The following is a 24,073-nucleotide window of genomic DNA, read 5'->3' on the forward strand; positions in this document are numbered from 1 at the left end:
TACAGTAAACAAATAAAAAAAAAAGAGGGAGGACTCTGGGTGAGGGTAGGCGCTGAGGGGAAGAGGAGGGCGGAGTGTCAGAGCATGACCTGGGCCACCACGCTCCCTCTCTGGGCCTCGGTTTCCCCATTTGGGCAGTAGGGCCAGATCGCCAAAGCCCCCTGGAAAGGAAGGCTGGTGACTAGTGTTAAACCGCCTGCCTAGCCACTCATATCTGGACAGAGCAACCCAGGACTTGTCATATACTAATCTGGCCTCGCACTGTACGCTGACCCTAAGTTCATACATCCCCAACAGCCCCTGGGATCTCCATGGCCGCCCCAACACTGGCGGGTAAATGGGGGTGGCTCATTCTCAGGCACGGAAGCAGCAGGAGCAACAGTCCACAGGTGGAGGAGGGTCTCGGCTAGTTTATTTTCTCTCTGGAGGGGTCTTCGTGGAGAGCAACCCGGCTGCTCAAGCTGTGGGGAGACAGGATGGGTAAGGGCCAGGTCTGGTCCAGGGGACCCAGGGTGGCAGTCAGGGTGCAGGAGCCCAGGTTGGGAGCGGGGAGGGTCCATCCTGTGGGATTCCAGGGCTGGTCAGGAGGGGCAAGGTGGGCGGAGCAGGGGAGGAGCCACACCTGGTGGGAAAGAGCGGCTTTTGTTGAAGGGTGGCTGGGAAGGGTTCTGGTCCGAGTCCGAGTCCGAGTCCCAAGAGTGAAGCGGAGGACTCAGGCATCTGTGCCCCTTGTAGCCTGCAGGGACAGGTGCCATTCTGGCTCTCCATGCATGAACCCTGAATGTGATCCTTGAACCAGGGTCCCTTGATCATGTCCCTTGAATGTGACCCAATGTGACACTTAAATTTTACACCAATGATCCTTGAAAAACATCCAGGTGACCCTGAGTGACCCCTAGATGAAACCTCCAGGGACTCCTTAATGTGACCCCAGATTAAAATCCAACAGATGTGGCCCGGCTGGTGTGGCTCAGTGGTTGAGCGTCAACCTATGAACCAGGAGGGTGGCAGTTCCTCCTGGGTTGCTGGCTCAATCCCCAGTAGGGGGGCATGAGGGAGGCAGCCAATCAATGATTCTCTCTCACCACTGATGTTTCTCTCTCTCTCTCCCTCTCCTTTCTTCTCTGAAAGCAATGAAAAAATATTATTAAAAAAATGAAACCAGCCCAGCTGACATGGCTCAGTGGTTGAGCTTCGGGCTTGATCCCTAGTGGGGGACATGCAGGGGGCAGCCAATCAATGATTCTCTCTCATCATTGATGTTTCTATCTCTCTCTTCCTCTCCTTTCCTCTCTGAAAGCAATAAAATATATATATAATGAAACCCAACAGATGTGACCTCCAAATATGGCCTCTGAACATGACCTCCATGTGTGAAGCTGGAGAATGATCCCACCCACTCTGGAGCATGGCTCAGTCCCTCTCACCCCGGAGGCTCCCAGTCTTGGGGCGGATTCCCGAGGACATGGTGAGGCCATCAAAGGAGTTCTGCAGCGTATGCACGGCGGACCTGCAGGAAGATGGGGAGCTGGGGCCCCCAGGTGACTCTGGACTGCCTGAGGCTGGGGCACGGGGTTGTTAGGGGGGCAGAGGAGGAAGGGAGTCCTGCTTGGAGATGGAGGTCTGGACTCAGATGGCTTCTAGGTTCTGGTGGTCACTGTTTGATCAGATTGGGGGCAGGGCAGGGCAGATGAGGGTCAGGGGTCAGAGGTCAGAGTAGGGGCTGGGCATCACCATATGTCACTCAGCTCCTTCTGGAGGTCACTCCTCCAAGAGCCATTGCCTCCTGATGGCATCTCCTCTGTCTCCAGCCAGTTGGTTGTCTCACACCCCTGTTGTTTCATCTTGGTCAAGACCTGGGGCTCCGACAGGAGTAGGGGGGAAAAGAGAAGAGCAGTAGTAATAAAATGACGGTGCAAGGTGACCATTACATGCTAGGCTGTCCTCAGTTCATGCAGCTACCCCTTCAGGTAGGGATGTGTGTGTTTTATCCATTACACAGAAGAGGAAAATGAGGCCCAGAGAGGTGAAGAAACTTGCCCACAGTCACACAGCAGTAAGTAGCAGAGCTGAGATTTATGTCCAGGCCTTCTGGCTCCAGTCCAATGGTGGAGGCCGAAATCCCCATGTCCCCAACCCATGTGGGGTCCCTGTCCTCCCCTCTCACCTTACGGCACTTCGCCTGGGTCTTCTGCACCTTTTGGATGTTCACCAGGTTCTCAGTGATCTCTTCCTCCTGTGCCTCTGTGAGGGGAGGGGGCTCAGCGAGGCCAGGCAGCAGAAGGACACCCCCACCCTTCCCCCGACCCCCGTGGGCTCCAGGCACTCACGGAGCTTCTGATAGATGAAGGTCACCTCCTCCCGAACCAGCTCCAGCTCCTCCCACAGGAATTTCTTGCTGAGGGGATAGTGCAGCCTAGGCCCACAGCCCGTGCCCAGTCCCTGGCCTCCTGGTCTCACAATTTGCCCACCTGCCTCTCCAAACCTCCTCCACCTCCCATGTTCCCATCTGTTCAACCACCCATTTCCCTCAGGCTCCACCCCTCCCCAAGTTGCCCACCCACCTTTACCCTCTAACTACCCCTCCTCTCCTCCCCCAGCCCCTGTCCTCTCCTCCTGACCTCCAGCCTCCCATTCCCTCAGCTTCCTATTGCCTGGCCTCCATCTCTCTACCTTCCTCACCCCTGACCTCCCATATTCCCAGCCTCAGCCCCCATCAACCTCTCCACCCCCCAGTTCCCTGATCCTCCGACCTCCTTCCCATCCTACCTCCAGCTTCCTGTCTTCCCTGCCTTCTGGCCTCCCAGTCTCCCCACGCACAAACACTGCAACCTGTCTTCGCCCCATCATCCACTCCTCTTGTCCTCTAAGCCTTCCATGGCCCCCCATCATCCTTACTCAGGCCTCCCCTGTTTTCCCCATCTTGGGCTTCCTTCCCTCCCACAGCCTCCAGGCCTCCCCCCTTGGCACACTCACCTGTCTCGGATCTCCTGGGCCAGCAGCTGCAGGTAGCGGATAGTGCGGGTTTTCTGCACCTCCTCACTCTCCCGCACAGTCTTCTGGAGCCCCTTCAGGCCTTGCGCCAGGGCCCCATACAGCTCCCGCTGTCCCTGATCCATGTCCCATTTTTTCCCCTCTGTCTGCTGGCTCGTGGGGTTCAGGACTCCTTCAGAAACAGTGGGAGCTTGATTGAGGCCCAATCACACCAGGCGCAGCTTTGAACCCACTCGCCCTAGCCTGGCTGGATCCCAAGCCTGAATCCAGACTCACCCACTTCTCTCACTCTGACCCAGCTGACCCTGACAGCCTCCGGCCTGACCTTGACCTCAGGCCAGTCCTCACCTTCAAGCTGTTGGATCTTGATTTGCTGCAGGCAGCTCTCTTTCTCCAACATGGTCACTGAGTGATTTAGGAACTCAAAAGCCTGTGGGGGAAGAGGTCATGCCTGGAGGCAGGGTGGGGAGGAGAAAGGGACAGAGGTTGCTGGGCCCAGGGCTGGCTGAGGAGGCTCACCTTAGTCTGGGCCTGTAGCTGGTTCTTGAGTGACTCCAGTTCGCATCGCAGGAGCTTCTGGGTGTCAGGAATCATCATGGTGGACTTACCTATGAGCAGAAGTGTGGGTCAGCCAAGCCGGGAAGGGTGGGGGCAGGGGCAAGGTCGGGAGCAGGGATCACAGAGCCTGAGGTAGAGGCTGGAGTAGGGGTCAAGATCAGGGACTGGGACAGAGGGCAAGGTCAGGGGCAAGAGGCAGCTGTGCTGGGGCAGGGTTGCGCGGGCAGCAATGGCAGGGTTCCACCGAGGCTGGGGCAGAGGGTGGAAGAAGGAAGCAGCAGGTCTTGCACACACAGTCTTGTTAGGAGGGAGGGCTCTCACCTTTGATTTTGGAAGAGCTGGTCTCCAATGGTTTCTAGGATGGGGGAATATGAGGGCAGTAGAAATTCATCCCTGGGCTGCCTCCTTGCTCCCCCAAACCCAGTGTTTGGACATGAGTTGAATCTGCTGAGTTCTGGGTGTCCCAGACCCTGAGTGCAGGCATATCCGCACATGCTCAGAAGTGCACTTTTGTGGCTTATACCCTACATGGGTGGGCCTCTGGGCTGCCCCTGAGAGCATGCACCTGCAAAGTCCTCTCTCTGGACTAGGCTCAGAAAATGGCCCTCCTCTTCAGGGGCAAACGACATTGACAGTGTCTGCAGGCAGCACCAATAGCACAGACACATAGCCATGCGTAATCCCAGAACAATCACAGCTACATAAATTCAAACACAGTCACGCACTCCAAGTCATAAGACGCAGGGCATCCATGCACACTCATCTCAGATACATAACCAGACACAGACACACAGGCAGTCATACCCAGAGACAATTACAGGAAAGACTCCACTAAAACACACAATCCCTCATCCATTCCATTCATTCCTTCGTCCATTAAGACATATTCATTGCAGGCCTGCTGAGCACTGGGAGGAGTTCTGGGTGCTGAGGACCTCCCTGTTCCTCCCACCAAGCCCTGCAGCAACAGACTGTGGGGCAGCAGGGAGAGGGTTCCAGGGTGTGGGTAACCTTAGTGATACTCGAATGCTTCTTCACAAGTTCCTGGTCATTACAGCATTCCTGTGAGTCTGAGTTGGGGGAGTGGGGAGACCCATGTGACTGAGGCCCTGAGTCCCTCCCTGGCTTCCAGTCTGTAATTGTCACTGTGTTCTCTGAAGCAGCTGGCCCCGAGGTCTCTGGTTCTGGAGTGCTGGACCAGTGAGTCGTATAGTCCAAGTTCTTGTCTGAGGAAGTACCTGGGGGTGGGTGAATGCGGGCTTCCTGAGGGCCAGCCCCGAGCACTCAGCCCCTCCCAGCTCCCCAGCTCTGGAGCAGCCCCTCAACGAACCCCAGTACTTGTCACACTTGCTGTGATCAAGCGAACACAAGTTGGAGGGCGACGGAGATGAGCAGTAGCAGGGCAGAGAGTAGTCAGAGTCCCGGGGCAGGCCGGCCAGAACAGGGTCGCTTCGAGTAGGAAGGACAGGACAGGGGGCTGCACTGAGACCAGCCCCCATGTCCCGACACTGCCAGACCCTCCCTGACACCTCACAGAGGCCTCATCCCTGAACACAGGGCCTCCAACTATGGTAGGAACAGGATAAAAGATGATCCCAGCCTCAGGGATTGGGATGGGCAGTGAGAAGGACCTAGAAGACCCCACAGGAGAAAGTGAGGTCTCAGAAGAGTCTAAAAGAAAAAAAAATCTTAACATTGGGTCCTGGTAGGAAACAGCATGTGCAACCCTAGCCCGTGGGGCTTAGTTGGTTGGGCGTTGTCCCTGCACCAAAAGGTTTCTGGTTAGATTCCTGGTCAGGGCAGATGCCCCAGTTGCAGGCTAGATCCCCAGTTTGGGGCATGCAGGGGGCATGTAGGAGGCAGCCAATCAACAATTCTCTCTTATCATTGACTAGTGGCTTGGTGCACAAAATTTGTGCACATGAAAGGGAATTATTAGAAGAAATTTTTTAATATTGCTATTTGCCCTTTCTCTATAATAGAAGTGTCAGAGATGAAAGAAAATTAGTAAAATGTATATGAAAACCTTACTCCTGTCAGAGTCTGGGGCATACCACAGGACCCAGAGTCAAGTCCCCGCCCACCTGTGTGCACCTTGAAATTGCAAGAGATCCAGACCTGGCCAGCCCCGCCAGGCGGGGGATGCAGCCTCAGGTCCCCTGTCAAGCCCCGCCGTGTAGGGGGTGCAGCCTCAGGGCCCCGTCAAGCCCTGCCAGATGGGGGGCACAGCCTCAGGTCCCCTGTCAAGCCCCACTGGGTGGGGGGGTGCAGCCTCAGGTCCCCCAGCCTGGTGCCAGGTGGGGGGTGCAGCCTCAGATCCCCTAGTTCCCCTCAGATCCCCCGACCTGGCACCAGGACAGGGGGTGCAGCCTGAGGTCCCTGTCAAGCCCCTCTGGGTGGGGGACGCAGCCTGAGGTTTCCCTTCAAGCCCCTCTGGAGCCAGGGGCGCAGTCTGAGGTCCCCCGTCAAGCCCTGCCGGGCAGGGGGTATAGCCTGTGGTCTCCCATCAAGCCCCACTGGGCAAGGGGGCACAGCCTGAGGTCCCTGTCAAGCCCCACCAGGTGGGGGGGGCGCAGCCTCAGGTCCCGTGCCCCGGCCTGGTGCCACGCAGCCTCAGGTCCCTGCTGATCACTCATTATGGCTCGTTATGGGAACCCCCCCTCTACTGTGGGCGCAGCCATCTTGTGATGGCATGATGGAGTGAGGGTCAATTTGCATATTACCAAGCGATGTTTTTGTTTTGTTTTTTTTTTTTTTTTATATTTTATTGAGTTTTTACAGAGAGGAAAGGAGAGAGATAGAGAGTTAGAAACATCGATGAGAGAGAAACATCGACCAGCTGCCTCCTGCACACTCCCCACTGGGGATGTGCCCGCAACCAAGGTACATGCCCTTGACCGGAATCGAACCCGGGACCCCTCAGTCCACAGGCCGACGCTCTATCCACTGAGCCAAACCAGCTTCGGCACCAAGCGATGTTTTTATCTCTCTCTCCCTCTCCATCTCCCTCTCTAAAATCAATAAAAAGTAGATTTATAAAATATTTTTAAAAAATCAATAAACTATTCTTTAAAAAAAAAGAAAAAGGAAGAGCATGTACCAAAGCTTGGAGGTGTGGAACCATGTGCTCTGTGATGACAAATTCAGGCCGGTTGGAGGCAGAGTCCAAGAGGAAACAGTAGGAGCTTAGCAGGGCAGCTCAAGCAAGGAATTGAAAGCCAAGCAGAGAAGTTTGGACTTGGTTCCCCAGATAAATGGGAGCCATAGTGTGCGAACAGGAGAGGCAAGGCACATCTATTTAGTAAGTATTAGCTGAATGGGGGCCCGGGCCCATGCTAAGTGGGGCTGGGAACGGATGGAGTCATGTGGGACAGAGCTGTCTGGAAAAACTTCCAGGTGCAGGGGATCTTGCCTTGGGTCACACTCAGACAGAAAGGCCACGCTCTAGAGGCCTTTCTGAGTCCTCTAGTGTCCTTCCTCTGCCCAGTCCTAGAAGACTGCCGTGCACCTTTCAAAACCCTATTCAGCATCTGTTCTGTAAAAGTTTCCTTAATCCGTTTTTTGTTTTTTTTTAATGTCTTTACTGATTTGAGAGAGAGAGGAAGGGTGAGGGAGAGAGAGAAACACCAATGTTAAAGAGAAGCATCGACCAGCTGCCTCCTGCATGACCCCTAGCGGGGATCCAGCCCACAACCCCACACATGCCCTGACGGGGACCGCTGACTTTCTAGTGCATGGGACATGCTCAACCAACTGAGCCACACCGACCTTAATCCTTTTTAATCGATTTTTAGAGAGAGAGGAAGGAAGAGAGAGAGAGAGAGAGAGAGAGAGAGAGAGAGAGAGAGAGAGAGGAGAGAGAGAAACACTGATGTTAAAGAGGAACATGGATTGGCTGCCTCCTGCATGACCCCTACTGGGGATCAAACCCGCCACCTGGGCCTGTGGCCTGACAGGGAAAACCCCCGCAACCTTTCAGTGCACGGGAGGATGCCCGCCCAACTGAGCCACACCGGCCAGGGCCCTTGATCCATTTTTAAGCTCCTATTTTCTGAGTACCTCACTGAGCGCGGGGCACCACCATCAGCACTCATTCGGTCTTCACACAAGAGGCAGTGGACACCCTCTGGCTGGATGGTGTGGGCTCAAGTCCTAGCCCTGCCCCTTCCTAGCTGTGTGGTGTTGGAAGAGTTACTGAACCTCCCCATGCCTCAGTGTCCCCAACTCTAAAAACGGGATATCACTACCACATCGTTGAGCTGCTGTGATTAAGTAGATTAATCCATGCCAGTGCTGAGCACACAGTAGTGGGAAACTCAGTGCATGTCCTTGAATGTCACACTGAGAACTTGGGACCTGGGAATCATATAGGAGCCCTGAGAGGATTGGAGGAGAGGGAAGACCCGTTTCTGAGTGCCACCTGCAAGCAGAACCCCCTTCCCCTCCCACATCGGTCGTTCCTCCCGAAGTTCCTCCAGGGAGAATTCTTGGGGAGAGGGCGGGGTGTCATTAACCTGGGCCCCGCCCCCCGGGCCTTGAACCCTGCGCCCCACAGGCTTCCGACCCCTTCCCACCCCCACCTACCACATAGCACCTGCTCATGCTCTCCCATCGGGAACCGCGAAGCCAGTCCCCAGCTGTGACGCTGAAATTTGATCCTGTGGGGACACCACCACTTTAAAACGCGCGGAGCCTAAACGCGGAGTCACAGAGAGGGGCGTGGCTGGCACGTTAGCCCCGCCCCCTCCGTTGCAACCCACGGCCTCATTGGCGCCTTCCCGCTTCCGCAGATCTTGGGAGCCGTCGCGTAATTGGGTAAAATCCCGGAGAGGGGGCGGGGTTTCAGGCAGGTTTCTGCTAATCGATTAGTCCATATCCAATGGGGCGGTACAGGAGGCAGCAGATTACGATTAGATTGGCTTCGGGTTCAGCTGGGAGGCGGGACGAGTTGTCGGTCCCACGAGGAGAGGTGGTGGGGATCCCGGGAGTGCAGTACCGAGCCCAGCCCGCTGGCCCCCAAGATCGGCCTCGGCGCCTCTGGTCTCGGACGCCTGGGTATTGCGGGTTGAAGTCCGATTCCTACTGGCGGGATGGTGTCTTCGGGATGAGATTTGGGGGTTTCCCAGCATTAGATGGAGCCGGGGTGCTTTGGGGACCTTCATATAGATATCTGGATCTTGTTATGGGAGCAGGAGTCTTTGCTGTTAGAACTGGAACCCCGACGTGATATTTGAGAGTCACGGAGGTGATCTCAGAAGCTCTAGGGCTACGAGCTGGAGCTGGTGGGGCTGAAACTTGGGGGTGTCGCAGGTGGCATGGATGTTGGGGTCCAGAGAGTCTGAGAGCTTGAGGGCTGACATTGCGAGAGATGGGGTCGGGTTGTCGCAGGGCTGACCCCTATTCCTGGGCTGCCATCCCTGCATACCTGCTGGATTGGCGGTGACCCCGGCCTTGCGCAGGCTCCCAGGGGCTGAAGGCCAAAGGTAAAGCTCTGAGCCACCCGGTACCTCCTTCCCAGGCCTGCAAGATGGAGGAAGGCGGGAACCCAGCAAGCCTGACTAAGGTGGTCCATCTGCTGCTCTTGTCCGGGGCCTGGGGCATGCAAATATGGGTGACCTTCGTCTCAGGTAGGGACCCTCGTTCTGGACGTCATGGATACCCAGGGTGGGGACAGGAATGAGAGCGGGACCTGGAGTATCCTCACGGATGTGTGGTCCCCCGCACTCCACAGGCTTCCTGCTCTTCCGAGGCCTTCCGCGACACACCTTCGGCCTCGTGCAGAGCAAACTCTTCCCATTCTACTTTCACATCTCCATGGGCTGTGCCTTCGTCAACTTCTGCATCTTGTTTCCACAACACCCCTGGTCTCAGCTCACCTTCTGGGAGACCAGCCAGGTATGCAGACTTGGGCCTCACTACCCTCGGAAGGCTTATTCCCAGGACCCCACTGAGCACCGAGGGGCCCTCCGTTGCGAGAATTGAACAACAGCAAAACTGTGCCTCCTTCCTGGTGGATACAAAGCTGGGCTCTGGATACCCTTGAGCAGTACCCAGCCTGCACAGCCGTCCTCCGCAGCCCTGTCTACCCTATTCCCCCTGTCTGTCTGCTGGCTGCTGCGCCCTCTCCTCCTTCTGGTTGGGCCTGCTGCCAAGCTGTGGTGACTCAGCTGGGCCGGGGCACTGACCCCGGGTCATTGTTTAAAAAACGAGCCAGACTGGGAATTTAAAGTCCCCCACCCCCATCCACACATTTTCCCAACTACCAGGCAAGCGACCATCTCTGCATCTCGTATTTCTCTATCCCGCCCTCCCACTGCCCTCATTGTGTCCCTCATATGCGGGCAGGTAAAGCCTGACAGGGATTTCAAGAATAACCCCATAGAGACCAGAGAGTATTATGGGTAACTGGAGCTTTAAGGGCTTTTTATTCACTCCCTGTGGGCCCAGTGTCAGCTTCTGGGATCTGGGCTGGGGCCACAGAGGAGATGGACCCTGTCTTAGGCTCTCTCTCTTTTGGGGGAACGAGGGGACAGTTATTGTGCTGTTCCAATTTGGGGAAGAGAGGTTCTGCTCTGAGATACCATCAGTTTGTGGGAAAAGGCTGTGTTCTGGAAACTTCCAGTCTGAATATCAGAGAAGAGGAGACTCAGAAGGTTTTGGGGGGGGGAATAAAGCAGGTGCTGATATGGAGCTTTTCCTGCCGGCTTCAGGTTATTAGAGCTGGAGCTCTGGTTGGGGGCCCTAATCTGGGTTGTGGGAGGAGGGGGAGGCCTGGCTTTGACCCTCTGCTGTCCCCCAGCCCCTCGGGACTTTGAGGGTGCAGAAGGACCCTCTGCAGGGCCCCTCCTGCCTTCCCGGCATGGCTCACCTCCCACTACTTCCAACAGCTCTGCCTGCTGTTCCTGAGTCTCACACTTGCCACCATCAATGCCCGTTGGCTGGAACCTCGCACCACAGCCGCCATGTGGGCCCTGCAGACCGTGGAGAAGAAGCAGGGCTTGGGTGGGGAGGTACCAGGCCGCCACCAGGGCCCTGACCTCTACCGCCAGCTGCGGGAGCAGGATCCCAAGTACAGTGCTCTCCGCCAGATCTTCTTCCGCTACCATGGCCTGTCCTCCATTTGCAACCTGGGCTGCCTCCTGAGCAACGGGCTCTGTCTTGCTGGCCTTGCCCTGAATCTCAGGAGCCTGTAGCACCCACTGCTTCTTTGTCTCTGCTGGCGCCCCAAATCTCAATAAACCCATCTTTGGAAATGGCTGCTGTGCTTTTTCTCCAACTGGGAAGCAGGGGGGAAAGTGGACAAGAATGGAAGCGAGGGCCTCTGTTTCTCTGTTCATACTCCCCGTGATGATTTGCAGTGTCAGCTACTGCAGCCCCTAAGCTCTTCCTATAACAGTGCCCATTTGTTGAGCACCCACTGTGTGCCAAGCATGGAGCTAACCATTGCACATACTGGTGCCATATATTATTGTAACAATAGCTGGTTCTGATCCCTAGGGGACAAGCATATTTCCAACCCCATTGAATTGGGGGTGGCCATGTGTCTTGCTTTGGCCAATGAAATGTAAACAGACCCCAATAGTCATTTCCAAAGAGCAGGGTACACCCTAGCCTGTTTTTCTCAGTGTGGAGAGCGTCAGCCCTTGGACCAAAGGATCTTGGGTTCGATTCCTGGTCAATGGCATGTACCTCGGTTACAGGTTTGATCCCCAGCCCTGGTCAGGGCACACATGCAGGAGGCAACCAATTAATGCGTTGATATTTCTCTCTCTCCCCTCCTCTCCTTCCAATCTCTTTTAACATCAATGGAAAAATATTCCCGGATGAGGATTAAAAAAAAAAAAAAAAAGAGGGAGAAGGGTACAATGGTCCCCTCCTTATCCATGGGGGATACATTCCAAGACCCCATGATTGCCTGAAACTATCGATAGTACCAAATCCTATATATATTATGTTTTCTTCCTATACACACATACTTTCAATTAAAGCATTTTATGGCTTCTCTACTCTTGTGCTTTCGGGTCATTATTAGTTTTTAAAAATTTTTTTAAAAATATATTTTATTGATTTTTTTACAGAGAGGAAGGGAGAGGGTTAGAGAGTTAGAAACATTGACGAAAGAGAAACATTGATCAGCTGCCTCCTGCACACCTCCCGCTGGGGATGTGGCCGCAACCAAGGTACATGCCCTTGACTGGAATCAAACCTGGGACCCTTCAGTCTGCAGGCCAACGCTCTATCCACTGAGCCAAACCAGTTAGGGCTAATTTTTTTTTTAAATACCTTTTTTAGAGATAGAGGAAGGGAGAGGGAGATAGAAACATTCATGAGAGAGAAACATCAACATGGACTGGCTGCCTCCTGCACGCCATGCACTGGGGATCAAGCCTGCAACCTGGGCATGTGCCCTGACCGGGAATTGAACTTTTTTTATTTTATTGATTTTTTACAGAGAGGAAGGGAGAGGGATAGAGAGTTAGAAACATCGATGAGAGAGAAACATCGATCAGCTGCCTCCTGCACACTCCCCACTGAGGATGTGCCCGCAACCAAGGTACATGCCCTTGACTGGAATCGAACCCGGGACCCTTGAGTCCGCAGGCCAATGCTCTATCCACTGAGCCAAACCAGTTAGGGCGAACTGGCAACCTCTTGGTGCATGGGTTGACACTCAACCACTGGACAACAGTGGCGGGGCTGGGTTACTATTAAGTAAAATAAGGGTTACTTGAACACAAGCACTGTGATACCATGACATTTGATCTAATACCTGATATGGCTCCTAAGTGACTAATGGGTGGGTAGTGTCCACAGCGTGGATATGGTGGACACGGGTGATTCACGTCCAGGTTGGATGGAACAAGATAGTGCAAGATTTTATCATGCTATTCAGAATGGTACACAGTTTTAAACTTAGAAATTGTTTATCCCAGAATTTTCCATTTGATATTTTCAAACAGTGGTTGACTATGGGTAACTGAACCCACAGAAAGGGAGCTCTGGGTAAGGGAGGACTACTATACAAGCCAGTGCATGGTTTGCCACATTTTCCCTTCTCCACAATGACCAGTGTGAGAAGAAAACCTCAAATGTTGGGTGCCATTGAAGTTTTGGGGCTGTTTGTTACTGAGCATACACCACTCCTTCCTGACTGATGCATGTCATTTTTGTTCATTCTCCTAGCAGTCCTTTGAGGCACCTGCTGTTCTCATGAAGCAGTGGTACTCAGAGATGTTCAACAAGTGGCTTCAGGTGGAGTTGTTGGAAGTTGAACACCAGTAAAGCCTAAACTATTATAACCGCAGATCCTCTCCTGCTGGCATAAAGAAAACTCTAGGACCTCAGTTAGGGCTGGATGTGCCAAATTTCCATACTGTGTGGCCTTGGCCAAGGAGCTGATCCTTTCTGAGACTCAGTTTCCTTATCCATAAAGTGGAAATTAATTCCAAGGGCCCTTAAGAGTATTTGGCCAAGGGATTGAGCCCACTTTAGGGTCAGGCGCGCTGCAATTACAAACACTAATTCAGACGAGAACCCATACAAAACCCTGTGAGGGGGAGACTCTTGTCATCAACCATTTGACTGTTGGGGAAACTGAGGCCCAGAGAGGTTAAGTAACTTCTCCAAAGTCACAGGGATAGAAAGCGGAGGAGCTGGGATTCGAACCTGGCTCCAGAATCCGCGCGCTCAATCGCTCTGCACATAGTAGGAGTTCTATGAGTAGTTTATTGTTGGGGGGTGAGCTCCCGACCTCTGCAGGCGCGGGGCCGCTTCCAGCCGCTATCCCCGCTTTCCACAAGTCCCGCCCCGGACTCGGCCCCGCCCCGCCCCGCCCTCCCCGGGAGCGGCCCCTCCCTCCCCGCCTGGGCGGAGCCGGCGCGGGATCCGGGTGGCTGCGGGCTGCAGCGGCGGTGGCAGAGGCTGCGGGGTCGGGGTCGCGGTCGCGGTCGCGGTCGCGGTCGAGGCCGCAGCGAGTTCGGAGGCGGAAACCCCGCGGGCAACGACCCACTCGAGGTGACCCCCTCGGAGGGAGCGCACCCCGCCCCGCACCTCCGCGTCCCATCAGGTCTGGGGGGAACCAGGGGGTTGGGGGAGGCCCCGGGGGAACAGAGGCGGGCAGCGGGGGACGCCTCTTCCCTCGCCCCCACTCAGCTGGGCTCCTCCGAGGACCAGAATGGGACGCGGCGGCTCCGAGAGCCCCGCTGGGAACGAGAGATGGGACCATATGGTGATGGGAGGACGCTCCAGAGCTACCCTGCACTGGCTGGGGCCCCCCAAACCCAGCGGAGAGGGAAGGGGCCAGATCCCGGGACCCTTACCAAGTGCGGGGCGAGGGAGGATGGGGCCGGCTGACAGGTGGGCTGGGGTGGGGCGGGGACGGGGCCCCAGCCTGGCAGCCCTGCCCAGCTTGGGGAAAGGCTTCCTGTCTCTTGTCTTCCCCTCAAACTCGTTCTCCCGGAACACGGGGTGGGGCTGAGGGCTGGGCAGAAAGGGGGGCCGGCTGTGTCCTCCTTTAAAATGGAGAGAAGCCCCACAGGCAGTTGAGAAAGAGCTTTGCGAGGTGTGTCCCCCGCTCACCCAGGTCTTCTGGAACCTCCCTGCGTGGCTCAGGGGGCGGCGGCAGACAGCTGGGGCAGCTGAGATCTAGGGAGGCCCCGAGGGCCGAGGGGATGTCCAGGGCCCAGGTGAGGCAGCCCCGCTGTGGGGACACAATGCCCGGGAAGACAGGACCAGGAGTGGCGGTCCTGGCAGTAGGGTTCCTGATTATTAGGTGGCTGGGGTGGTTTCCTCTATTTGAGGACCATCACCCCAGCCTCCCTGGGCTGGGGCTGGACTGAGTCAGCTCTATCCAGAACGAAATGGGCCCGGCCCCTTTGTCAAACAGGAGGTGGCAGTACCCGCTGCCGGGGCGGAGCTCGGCTTATCCCTGGGCTGAACCTACTGAAATCCCCTCCCCTGGGGATCAGGGAAGGGGTTAAGCTCAGCTTGGATGGGGGCAGGGCAGGCACCCTGGTGGTGGCTGACACCTGCCAAAGTCAACACCCAGCCTGCAGGGGGAGGGGGGCTCTATCCAGCTGGCAGGCCCCCTCCCCCAGCTCACACCTGGGCCACACTGGCTGCTCACCAGGGGGCAAAGTCCACACCTGCACCTTTGCAGGGTCTGGTTCCTTAGCAGCCAGAGGAGGCCCCCATGCGCCCCCCAACCTGGGCCCTTGCGTTTGCCAAACATCCCCCTTTTCTGAGTCCTGCAGAGAGCAACTGATGCATCCTGAGTCCCTTGGCCTCCACGTGGCAGAAGCGGGATTTGAACCCAGGCTACTTGTCTTTTGTTTCCCTGCAGGAGGCTTCCCCCCAGGATGGCATCAGCTGGAGACCCCCCCACCAGCCCTCGTGATGCAGCAGACCAGAACTTCGACTACATGTTCAAGCTCCTGCTCATTGGCAACAGCAGCGTGGGCAAGACGTCCTTCCTGTTCCGCTACGCGGACGACTCCTTCACCCCCGCCTTTGTCAGCACCGTGGGCATTGACTTCAAGGTCAAGACCGTCTACCGCCACGACAAGAGGATCAAGCTGCAGATCTGGGTGGGCCCTGCCGCTGTTCCTGGGTCTGTGGGACGCCCACGGGAAGGTGTAGGGCTGTGGGAAGGGGTCCCGAGTGAGAGAGGAGCCCAGAGTCGGGGAGGGGGCGTGGAGTAGGTGTGAAGAGTAGGGGGGTATTATCTGTGAGGCGAATTCATCAGGACGAGAGGATGCGCCCTGCCCTGTGAGGTCTGAGGGGGAGTCAGCAGTAACCCAAGGCAGTTAGAAGTCCTAGTGACTAATGGGAAAGGGATTTAGGTAGGCTCAGGTGTGAGTCCAGAGGCCCCCACTGAGCCTGCCAGGTGTCAGAGCCATCCTCACCCCCCACCCCACCCCCAGGGTGCAGCTGTTGGTAACAATGTCAGGGTAACGAGCGCCAGGTGTGTGCATCAAGAGGGTTCCCCTCTAGCCCAGGTGGCTCCTGTTTGTGGTCATTACGTGGGTTCTTGGAGATGAGGTCCAAGGGGCTTATAAGTCTGTGAGAGGCACTGACGCCTCCGACTGGGAATTCCTCAAGCTCAGGGTCATGTCTCTCACATCAGACATGGAGGCAGGCCCATGTTTCTCTCATCAGACTGGGGCCGTGGGGGCAGGGCCCGCGGGGGTGCGGTGACCCTTCCCTAGTCGGCTGACCCCCCTGTTTCCCCAGGACACGGCAGGGCAGGAACGCTACCGGACGATCACCACAGCCTACTACCGGGGAGCCATGGGCTTCCTGCTCATGTACGATGTTGCCAACCAGGAGTCCTTTACCGCCGTGCAGGACTGGTGAGTGCTTGCTGCCTACTGATCCCCTGACCTTTGCCCTCTCCCCTAACCCCAAATCTCTGGCCTCACAGCCCTCAAACTCCACAGGGCCACCCAGATCAAGACCTACTCCTGGGACAACGCTCAGGTCATCCTCGTGGGGAACAAGTGTGACCTGGAGGATGAGCGCGTCGTGCTTGCGGAGGACGGCCAGAGGCTCGCCGATGACCTTGGTTAGTGCCCAGCCGCGGCTGTGTAGGCCCTGGACGTCCCAGAACAAGCCCCCATGCTCACGCTCCGATCCCAGGTCCCACCGCAGTCTCCAACCCTTTGCTCTTTGAGGATCTGGCCAGAAAAATGCCCACATGTATGCCACCTTCTCCACTTAATTCCAGGGGGTTCACCCATTGATCCCTCTCCCTGACCGCTGCCCCCCCTAGGAACCCAGACTCAGAAAACTGTTTCTGGACATTTATCCCACAAACATCCTCACCCACGTGAGAAGCGGCGAGTGTGTCAAATTGCAGTTCTGCTAGTGGCAGGGGCACCTTGGCAGCCGCCCAGGTGTCTCGCAGTGGAGGAAGCAGCAGCACCTAAAGCATATTCACGTGGCAAAATGCTGTGCGGCCGTGAACATGGCAAGGTTTCTGGGTTATGTGGCTAAGAGGTAAAAGCAAACTGCAGAACAGTGGCTGTGGCTGCTTCCTTTAGTTCAGGCAGCGGTCAGCAGACATTTGCTTAAAGGGCCAGAGAGGAAATGTTTTTGGTCGTCGGGCCTCTCACAACTATTCAATTCTGCCTGAAAGCGGCCGTAGACAATACATCAAGGAATGAGTATGACGGCCAGGAAAACGTTATTTACAAAACAGGCCACGGGCCAGATTTGGCCTGCATTCTGAAGTTGGCCAACACCGGCATTCGTGTATAAAAAGGATGAGAATAAGAACATACACTTAAGTTTGCCTAAAGCAGCGGTTCTCAACCCATGGGTCGCGACCCCTTTGGCGGTCGAACAGCCCTTTCACAGGGGTCGCCTAAGACCATCCTGCATATCAGATGTTTACATGACGATTCATAACAGTAGCAACATGACAGTTATGAAGTAGCAACGAAAATAATTTTATGGTTGGGTCCCAACATGAGGAGCTGTATTTAAAGGGCCAGAAGGTTGAGAACCACTGGCCTAAAGGAACTCTGGGAGGATACGGAAGGATCTAGTCACAGACGTGACTTTTGTGTCTGAAAACTGGGTGGCTGGAAACCAGGGTGGGAGGGGGACTCTTCAGTTTATCTCTTTGGAGCAGGTGATGAATGAATTATCTATTCAAAACTTAAGCTCAATGAAAACCTTGTCCTGGAATATTCTAGTATTCTAGACTCTCCCAGGACTTTGCTTAAAGGGACATGGTATAACTACTGTAGGGTAGGGCGTGTTAAGGACCCAGAGTCAAGCTAGAATCCCAGTCTGCAACCCACTGCGGTGTGACCGAGGGCACAGGGCCTCCCCGCGGTGCTTCCCCGTCTCACCTAGGAAACAGGTGAAACCGTGTCTACTTCATCGGCTATTCGAAGGATTAAATAGGCAAACGCTGGCCTCGGTTGAACATTAACTTGTATTATTTCTCAGTCGCTTTGTGATCTGGCACCGGTGACTCCAGCTCTCTGGGTCTGCACTTCCCTGTGTGTCAAATGGAGATAGTAACAGTCCCACCTCACTGAGGTATCGTGAGGACTCAATGAGTTACAGCATGTGAAGCAGTTATAGGCACATCTGAGTGTTAGCTGGCGTGACGTGAACGACTGTTGATGCTTGCATAGAAAACTCTAAGCACCTGATGGCCCACCAAGTCGGAAATGTTTACTCTCTGGCCCTTTACAGAAAAAGTCCTAGGACCCCTGGACTGTAATGGTCCCCTTTCTCTTTTTTCTTGCCATCCATTTGTTGGAGAAACCGGGTCTTTGTCCTGTGGAACATCTTCCATTTGAGGTCTGGCTCTTTGCTCCCTCCTGTTTTCTGGGAACTCTAGCCTGGGCTCACTCCTGGGGAGTCCATCGTGGGCTAGGGCACTTGTGGGTGTCGCCCACACCTTCTTCCCGAGACATCCAGTGACAGGGCTGAGGGGAGACTTCCCACCCTGTCATTTAGGTTTAAAATACCAGAGTACAAAGCAGAAGATGGAATTTCATCTCAATTTTGTAAGAAAACAAAACAAAAACTTACCCCCCCCCCACACCACCTACAAACCCAAACCCAACGATTATGAATTAGTATTTTTTAAATTAATTTTTTATTGACTTCAAAGAGGAAGCGAGAGGAAGAGAGAAACAGAAACATCAGTGATAAGAGAGAATCACTGATTGGCTGCCTCCTTCAGGACTCCTACTGGGGATCGAGCCTGCAACCCAGGCATGTGCCCTTGACCGGAATTGAACCTGGGCCCTTTGAGTCTGCAGTCTGATGCTCTATCCATTGAGCCAAACCGGCTAGGGCTATATTTGTATTTTTAAAAGTAGAAAGCTACATATCAAACACCAATAGTAATTGTCTCTGGGTGATGAAACTACAAATGGCTTTCATGTTTGTCTTGATACTTTTCAGCAGTTTCTAGCTTTCTCTAGCAAATATTTATGATGAAAAAAAGATATTAAAAAAAAAAAGAACTCAGATTGAGAGAAGCCACACATATTTGAAGGAAATGCCAGGTTTGCCCAGGAAGACAGTGGGGTGCCATTGATGGTCACTAGGTTCAGAGTAGAAGGTCTGAGTTCATATCCTGCCTCTAGCATTCATTCGTCATTCATCCATTCATCATTCATCCATTCATCCAGTCATTGAGCAAGTAGTTCCCTAATGCCTGCTCTGTGCCAGGCACTGGCTGCAGAGTGGACAAGGCAGACAGAAATCCTGCCCTCTTGGAGCTGGTGGTCTAGTAGCGGAGACGGATAGGAAACCTATAGTCACACACCTGACTATTTAATTACAATTACATTTAAAAAAAATATATATTTTATTGATTTTATACAGAGAGGAAGGGAGAGAGATAGAGAGCCAGAAACATCGATGAGAGAGAAACATCGATCAGCTGCCTCCTGCACATCTCCCACTGGGGATGTGCCCGCAACCCAGGCACATGTCCCTGACCGGAATCGAACCCGGGACCCTTCAGTCCGCAGGCCGACGCTCTATCCACTGAGCCAAACCAGTCAGGGCTACAATTACATTTTTATAGAGCAGCATGACAAGTGCCGGAGCAGAGGCCCAGTTACCCTTCGCTGTGTGTAATGTGGTGGGTGTTTGCTTGGATTCCTGGCCCACCTTGGCGGGTGTGGCAGGTGGAGACACATCGGGGACCTTTCAGGGATAGTTCACTGCAGGCAGATTCTTAACCAAACTTTTAGGGGTGCAGGAAGGATCTTCTTGTACACCCTTATTTTCAGGTTGACTGGTACTTTTTGTAGCTGAGGGACCTTAAGCAAAACATTCGTTTCACCTCCCACCTTTGGAAGGGCAAACAGTTATGATGGTCACTAAGAATATACTCAAAGCTACCTCACATCCTCCACCCCAGGAGTCAGCTAGCCAAGACCCAAGGTGGTACAATAGGAATATTTATTTTTCTTTCTTTCTTGAGCCAAACCAGTTAGGGCTTGTTTTTTTTTTTTTTTTTTTTAGGGCTTTCTTTATATTAAAAATATTTATTTAATATTAACTGTTGTTAAGCAAGGCAGCCTGGGTGTGAACCCTGGCCCTGCCATGTGTTACCTATGTGAATTTTAAATGAGTGACTTTCCCTCTCTGTGCCTCAGTTTCCTCATCTATAAAATGGGTTATAATAGGATGAACCTCAGAGCATCATTAAAGATGTTTATTTATGTAAAGCGCTTAAAAAAGTGCCTGACACATAGTAAACATGATATAAGCCATTATTATTATTATTATTATTATTATTATTATTATTATTATTATCACCATTACCACTTTTAGTGCATTCTATAGGCCAGGAACTACTTATCACACACTCTCCACAAACACTGGGGAACCCGACAGAGACTGCAGGCTGGTAGCCCCCCAGGCTGAAGCCAGTCTTCAGCTATGTTTTCCTTGGTCTGAAGCACATTTTCCAGAACATTTCTAAAGTCCATATCAATACCTACTTTTGTGGGCAGCCTTGCGGTACCGTCCTGTGCAGTACAATTGCATGGAAGGTAAGTCGAAGCCACCTGTGGGTAGCCATCCCTCTAGGCACCAGAATGTTACTACCTGGACTCTTGCAGCCACTGCCCTGGGACAAAGAGATTCTTAGGGTAGTTCAGAGCAGGGCTTCTGTCACAGGTTTTTTGTTTGTTTGTTTTTTATTTCAGAGAGGAAGGGAGAGGGAGAGAGAATCATTGATCGGCTGCCTCCTGCATGCCCCCGACTGGGGATTGAGCCTATAACCTAAGCATGCGCCCCTGATGGGAATCGAACCCGGGACCCTTCAATCCACAGGCCTACACTCTACCCACTGAGCCAAACCAGCCAGGACTATCACAGGTTTTTATTAACATGGTTCCCATTTTATAGACAAGCCCACTGAGGCTCAGAGAGACTAAGGCACTCAGCCAGGGTCCCATAGCTGCATAGCAGACAGAAGTGGGCGTGGAACCCAGGTTTGGATGATGCCACAGCCCAGCCTGCGCCTTGCAGGGTCTCACAGGTGTCCCCACTTATGTTCATCCAGGTTTCGAGTTCTTTGAGGCCAGCGCCAAGGAGAACATCAACGTGAAGCAGGTCTTCGAGCGCCTGGTGGATGTCATCTGTGAGAAAATGAATGAGTCCCTGGATCCCAGCTCCAGCCCCGGCAGCAATGGGAAAGGCCCCGCCTTGGGGGATTCCCCACCCCCCCAGCCTAGCAGCTGTAGCTGCTAGAGAGGGTACCCAACCCCCGCCCACCCCCTCCTGCCTCGGCAGGGAATGTGACTGAGGCATGAGCCACAAGGGCTATTTTCAAGCTCAGGGCGCCCCCTTCCCTCCTGTCAGCTGTCAGCTGCCCCTCACTGCCCGCATGGCTCGTTTCCTCACTATAGCCGCCAGCTGCCCAAGCAGCCCCTGTCGCAAGCTCCAGACCCCAGGACTCTGCATGAGAGGCAGGGTCTGGGGCTGTTGACATGCACGCGCTTGCTGCCTCCCGGTGTTTCAGTGGGCGCACATGGGCAGCCTGTGGGGGGGCTTCTGCAGTGCCTTCTGGGTCCGAGCCATTGTCCACATCTCTTCTGTGCTGGGCCTTGCCTGGAGCTCACGAGCTGGCTGAAGGGGCTAGCCTTCTTCCTCCCGCCATGCGGCTTCTCCGCATTCACCCTTGGAGATGGGGAAGGAGGCTCCTTGCTCGGGGTCCCCTACTCTGATCCCGAGCCTGCCCATCGGTCTCTGATCTCAAGGCTCCAAGGTGGGGCGGTGACTTTGGCCCTGGTAGACCCCTCCCGTCTGGCCTGCAGACCCTCTGTGAGAACAGTATTAAAGCAGCTTTACCTGTTGGGAAGGGATAGGGCGTCAGAACCCCCTGGCTTCGGGGACCCCGAAGTGCCTTCTGAGTTTCCTCAGAATTCCGCATCACCACGACCCTGCCACTGTTTTTGGCTGATCCATGGTGCCCCTGATCCGGGATTGAATTCTGGAATGAGGCACCGTGTTAGGCCAGGCAGAGAATCGCCAACCCCCTGGCCTTACCGTTTGGGGCTTTTTGCCAGGAGTTAACCTCAGAGCCAGGAGCCCCAGCCCTCCTGCCCAAACCTGCCTCCCTGGGCCCATTTGGTGATGTTTTAAGCAAAGTCTTTCCACATCTCACATCCGGCTAGAGAAGGAAATTGAGCAACGTTCCCATGGCCCTCCCTTGCTGGTGACTTTCTGCTCTAAGGACTTGGGCGTCTTTCACCTGAGCACGGTGGAAGACCCAGGGTCCGCGTCCTGAGCCATGTCATCGGTGGGGCCCAGAGATGGGACCTGTTTTTGCTAATGGAGGAGTCACTCTCAGGAATGTTTGGGGTTTGGGCTGGAAGAGGGAGAGGGTAGGGTTGTGTAACTGCTACTGCCTCTTGCACTTCATGATATAGCTTGGGAGTGGCAGGCTGATGGGGGATGGGCTGGGGTCAGTCTCCCTGCTTGAGGCTTGGGTTCCCAGCTGCCCCGGGCTCCTGCTGTGGGAGGTTATGTGCAGTTTGGGGATCTACCCTCTTCACATGCACCCCGTACAGCTCAGTGGCCCTTTCTGCCCTGGGACACCAACCGACACCCCATAACTTGATAGACACTGTGAGGACAGCCTATAGCCTTAAAGGTCTCCACCTCCTCCGCTGTGGTATGGGGAAGGCCTAGTTCCAGTTTAAGATTAGCTCCCGCCTTTCTGGAAACTCTAGATAGAACCCGTTTCTAGAGGGCCCTACGTGCCCCGTATCAGGGTCTGCCCTGAGACTTTCAGAGTGAGGATATCTTTGTACACAACAAGTGAAATGACTGGTGAAAGGACCAAGTTTTGGGAGACACACAAAGAAGATCCGAAATCAGAAATGTTCCTTGCTTTAACATAAAAGTGACATTAAATTAGTTAGAAGTCTTCTTAAGTTGCACCACGGGCTGTCAGGATGTCACTGGCCAGTCCATTCTCGCTGAGCTGCTGCCAGAAAAAACGGTGGGTCAAGAGGGACCGGCCTGTGGCCACAGCCCGAGTGATGCAGCGATGGCCGCATCGTCTATCTGACTTGGTCTAAGCTTTCTGTGTGCACAGAGTTCTTCAACCGTTCAGCTTCAAGTAACAACCGAGACAGCTGCCGCAGGGCTCTCTCAAGACTGGGACGCATGTAGGAGCAGAATATGTATTTTTGTTTCTGCTAAAAATAATGCAAGTTTTTATTTCATGACTTTGGGGGGGAGTGTGTTCGCTCAAGATAGTCTCTGGGGAGCAGAAATTGATGTCCTCCCGGGTCACTGAGGGGAGGGAGGCTTGTTGAGTTTACAAACAAAAATAAACCAAAGGCCGTGGGAAAACCACCTCCCAGCTGCAGGGAGCCGGGCCTGGAGCCCGCGCCTGAGGCTGGGTCCTGCCTGGGTGCTGTCCCTTCTTACCATTTGCTTTTACTTGCCTTTCCACAGGCAGTTCGGTGGGAAACTGCCATGATTGCTGTGGTTTAGGGTTCTGCTTGCTTTCTTTCTTTTTCCTGGCTTCTCTGAGGGTCATATTCTTGTGTCATTCTCCCAACTAAGAAAAACAAGCAAAGGGTGAAATTTGGTCTCCGTGTGGAAGCACTAATTCTGCTAACTGGCTTCTTCTCCCCCATAATCCCAAAACACTACGGAGAGAGCCCTTGGCCTGCTCATTTCTGCCCTGGATGTGGCTCTCCTGCGTAAGCGATTCTTTGATGACCATTGGAAAGACGTGGCACTTTTCTCCACACGAAAAAACAATTAAAGCCATTGTGCCCAGATGCAGTTGTTTTTTTATTTCCATTAGTGAAATGCGACTTCCAGGAAGAGGGCAGTTGACTCACAGCCAAGCAGAGGGTTGAGGGCCATGCGGGTTGTAGCAGATGCCCTGAGAGTCCAGGGACGCTCGGGCCTGGGGCTGTCTAGCGGGAACTCCTGGCCACCCCTTTGCCCTGGAAACTGCCTCTGCCTGGAGAGCAGAGAGGATAATGTTGCTCCAACTAATTCAACTGGGAAGGTCTGTCCTCCACCACAGCCGCCAGGGGCGCCTGTGAGCACACACATCCCTCTCCTCAGAACCCTCCATGGCTCCCACCTGCCTGGGAGTAAATGCCAAAGTCTCCCTGTGTCCTACTAGGTACTGCCTGACCTCATCAGCCACCTCCTTGCTCTCAACTTTTCCCACTTGCCCTCTACACTTGCTTTGCTCCGGTCATATTGACCTCCTAGCTGCTATTTGAACACACCAGGCCCCTGCCTCAGGCCCCTTGCATTAGCTGTCCCTCTGCCTGGAACTCTCCTACCCCAGGTAGTCACAAAGCTCCCCTCTCTCATTTCCTCTTTCAGGTCTTTCCACAAATTTCACCTTCTCATTCTGCACCCCTCCCCCTACTTCCCTCACAATTTAGTACTTTAGTACTGCAACCCCTCCTTCCCATAGCCCCTAGAACATAAAATACTATTTCATTTTCTCATTTAACTTCAATAAGTATCTCCTCCAATAGTGTCAGCTAAA

At 54.1% G+C, this 24,073-nt stretch overlaps 3 protein-coding genes across 7 annotated transcripts; 2 read left to right on the forward strand and 1 right to left on the reverse strand.

Annotated features, from left to right (window-relative positions):
• Positions 1–18: 18 nt before the first annotated feature.
• On the reverse strand, positions 19–8,276 carry CCDC159 (coiled-coil domain containing 159). Of its 4 annotated transcripts, none has more exons than XM_059696733.1 (13): positions 8,137–8,276; positions 4,883–5,001; positions 4,564–4,790; positions 3,874–3,907; positions 3,514–3,602; positions 3,343–3,424; positions 2,977–3,163; positions 2,331–2,398; positions 2,168–2,244; positions 1,735–1,856; positions 1,428–1,510; positions 623–736; positions 19–461 (listed from the first exon to the last, which is right to left on the reverse strand). In XM_059696733.1, exons 1-13 carry the CDS (start codon positions 8,139–8,141, stop codon positions 457–459), a joined length of 1,212 nt encoding a protein of 403 aa, XP_059552716.1. In that variant the 5' UTR covers positions 8,142–8,276; the 3' UTR covers positions 19–456. The 4 variants fall into 4 exon arrangements, with proteins under 4 accessions (XP_059552716.1, XP_059552714.1, XP_059552717.1 ...); XM_059696731.1 differs by having other exon boundaries at positions 2,977–3,166; XM_059696734.1 differs by lacking the exon at positions 4,883–5,001 and having other exon boundaries at positions 2,977–3,166; positions 8,137–8,265.
• A 172-nt stretch (positions 8,277–8,448) lies between these two features.
• Positions 8,449–10,805, forward strand: TMEM205 (transmembrane protein 205). Its single transcript, XM_059696736.1, has 4 exons — positions 8,449–8,607; positions 9,071–9,179; positions 9,284–9,447; positions 10,440–10,805. The coding sequence occupies exons 2-4, from the start codon at positions 9,080–9,082 to the stop codon at positions 10,743–10,745; spliced, it is 570 nt and encodes a 189-aa protein (XP_059552719.1). The 5' UTR covers positions 8,449–8,607; positions 9,071–9,079; the 3' UTR covers positions 10,746–10,805.
• A 2,614-nt stretch (positions 10,806–13,419) lies between these two features.
• Positions 13,420–23,339, forward strand: RAB3D (RAB3D, member RAS oncogene family). Of its 2 annotated transcripts, none has more exons than XM_059696737.1 (5): positions 13,420–13,618; positions 14,894–15,137; positions 15,784–15,902; positions 15,990–16,114; positions 20,603–23,339. In XM_059696737.1, the coding sequence occupies exons 2-5, from the start codon at positions 14,910–14,912 to the stop codon at positions 20,788–20,790; spliced, it is 660 nt and encodes a 219-aa protein (XP_059552720.1). In that variant the 5' UTR covers positions 13,420–13,618; positions 14,894–14,909; the 3' UTR covers positions 20,791–23,339. The 2 variants fall into 2 exon arrangements, with proteins under 2 accessions (XP_059552720.1, XP_059552721.1); XM_059696738.1 differs by having other exon boundaries at positions 13,420–13,566.
• Positions 23,340–24,073: the final 734 nt, after the last annotated feature.

Source organism: Myotis daubentonii, chromosome 5 (genome assembly GCF_963259705.1).
Source record: "Myotis daubentonii chromosome 5, mMyoDau2.1, whole genome shotgun sequence".
In the NCBI taxonomy this organism is placed as follows: Eukaryota; Metazoa; Chordata; class Mammalia; order Chiroptera; family Vespertilionidae; genus Myotis; species Myotis daubentonii.

Coding starts and splice junctions, on each gene's coding strand:
- CCDC159 (XM_059696731.1), bottom strand. Junction 2,399..2,976: donor GCCCAGGAGATCCGAGACAG/GTGAGTGTGCCA, acceptor CTATCCCCTCAG/CAAGAAATTCCTGTGGGAGG. Junction 1,857..2,167: donor CCCAGGCGAAGTGCCGTAAG/GTGAGAGGGGAG, acceptor TCGGAGCCCCAG/GTCTTGACCAAGATGAAACA.
- RAB3D (XM_059696737.1), top strand. CDS start 14,910: ATGGCATCAGCTGGAGACCCCCCCACCAGCCCTCGTGATGCAGCAGAC. Junction 15,138..15,783: donor GGATCAAGCTGCAGATCTGG/GTGGGCCCTGCC, acceptor CTGTTTCCCCAG/GACACGGCAGGGCAGGAACG. Junction 15,903..15,989: donor TTTACCGCCGTGCAGGACTG/GTGAGTGCTTGC, acceptor CAAACTCCACAG/GGCCACCCAGATCAAGACCT.
- TMEM205 (XM_059696736.1), top strand. CDS start 9,080: ATGGAGGAAGGCGGGAACCCAGCAAGCCTGACTAAGGTGGTCCATCTG. Junction 9,180..9,283: donor ATGGGTGACCTTCGTCTCAG/GTAGGGACCCTC, acceptor CGCACTCCACAG/GCTTCCTGCTCTTCCGAGGC. Junction 9,448..10,439: donor CCTTCTGGGAGACCAGCCAG/GTATGCAGACTT, acceptor TACTTCCAACAG/CTCTGCCTGCTGTTCCTGAG.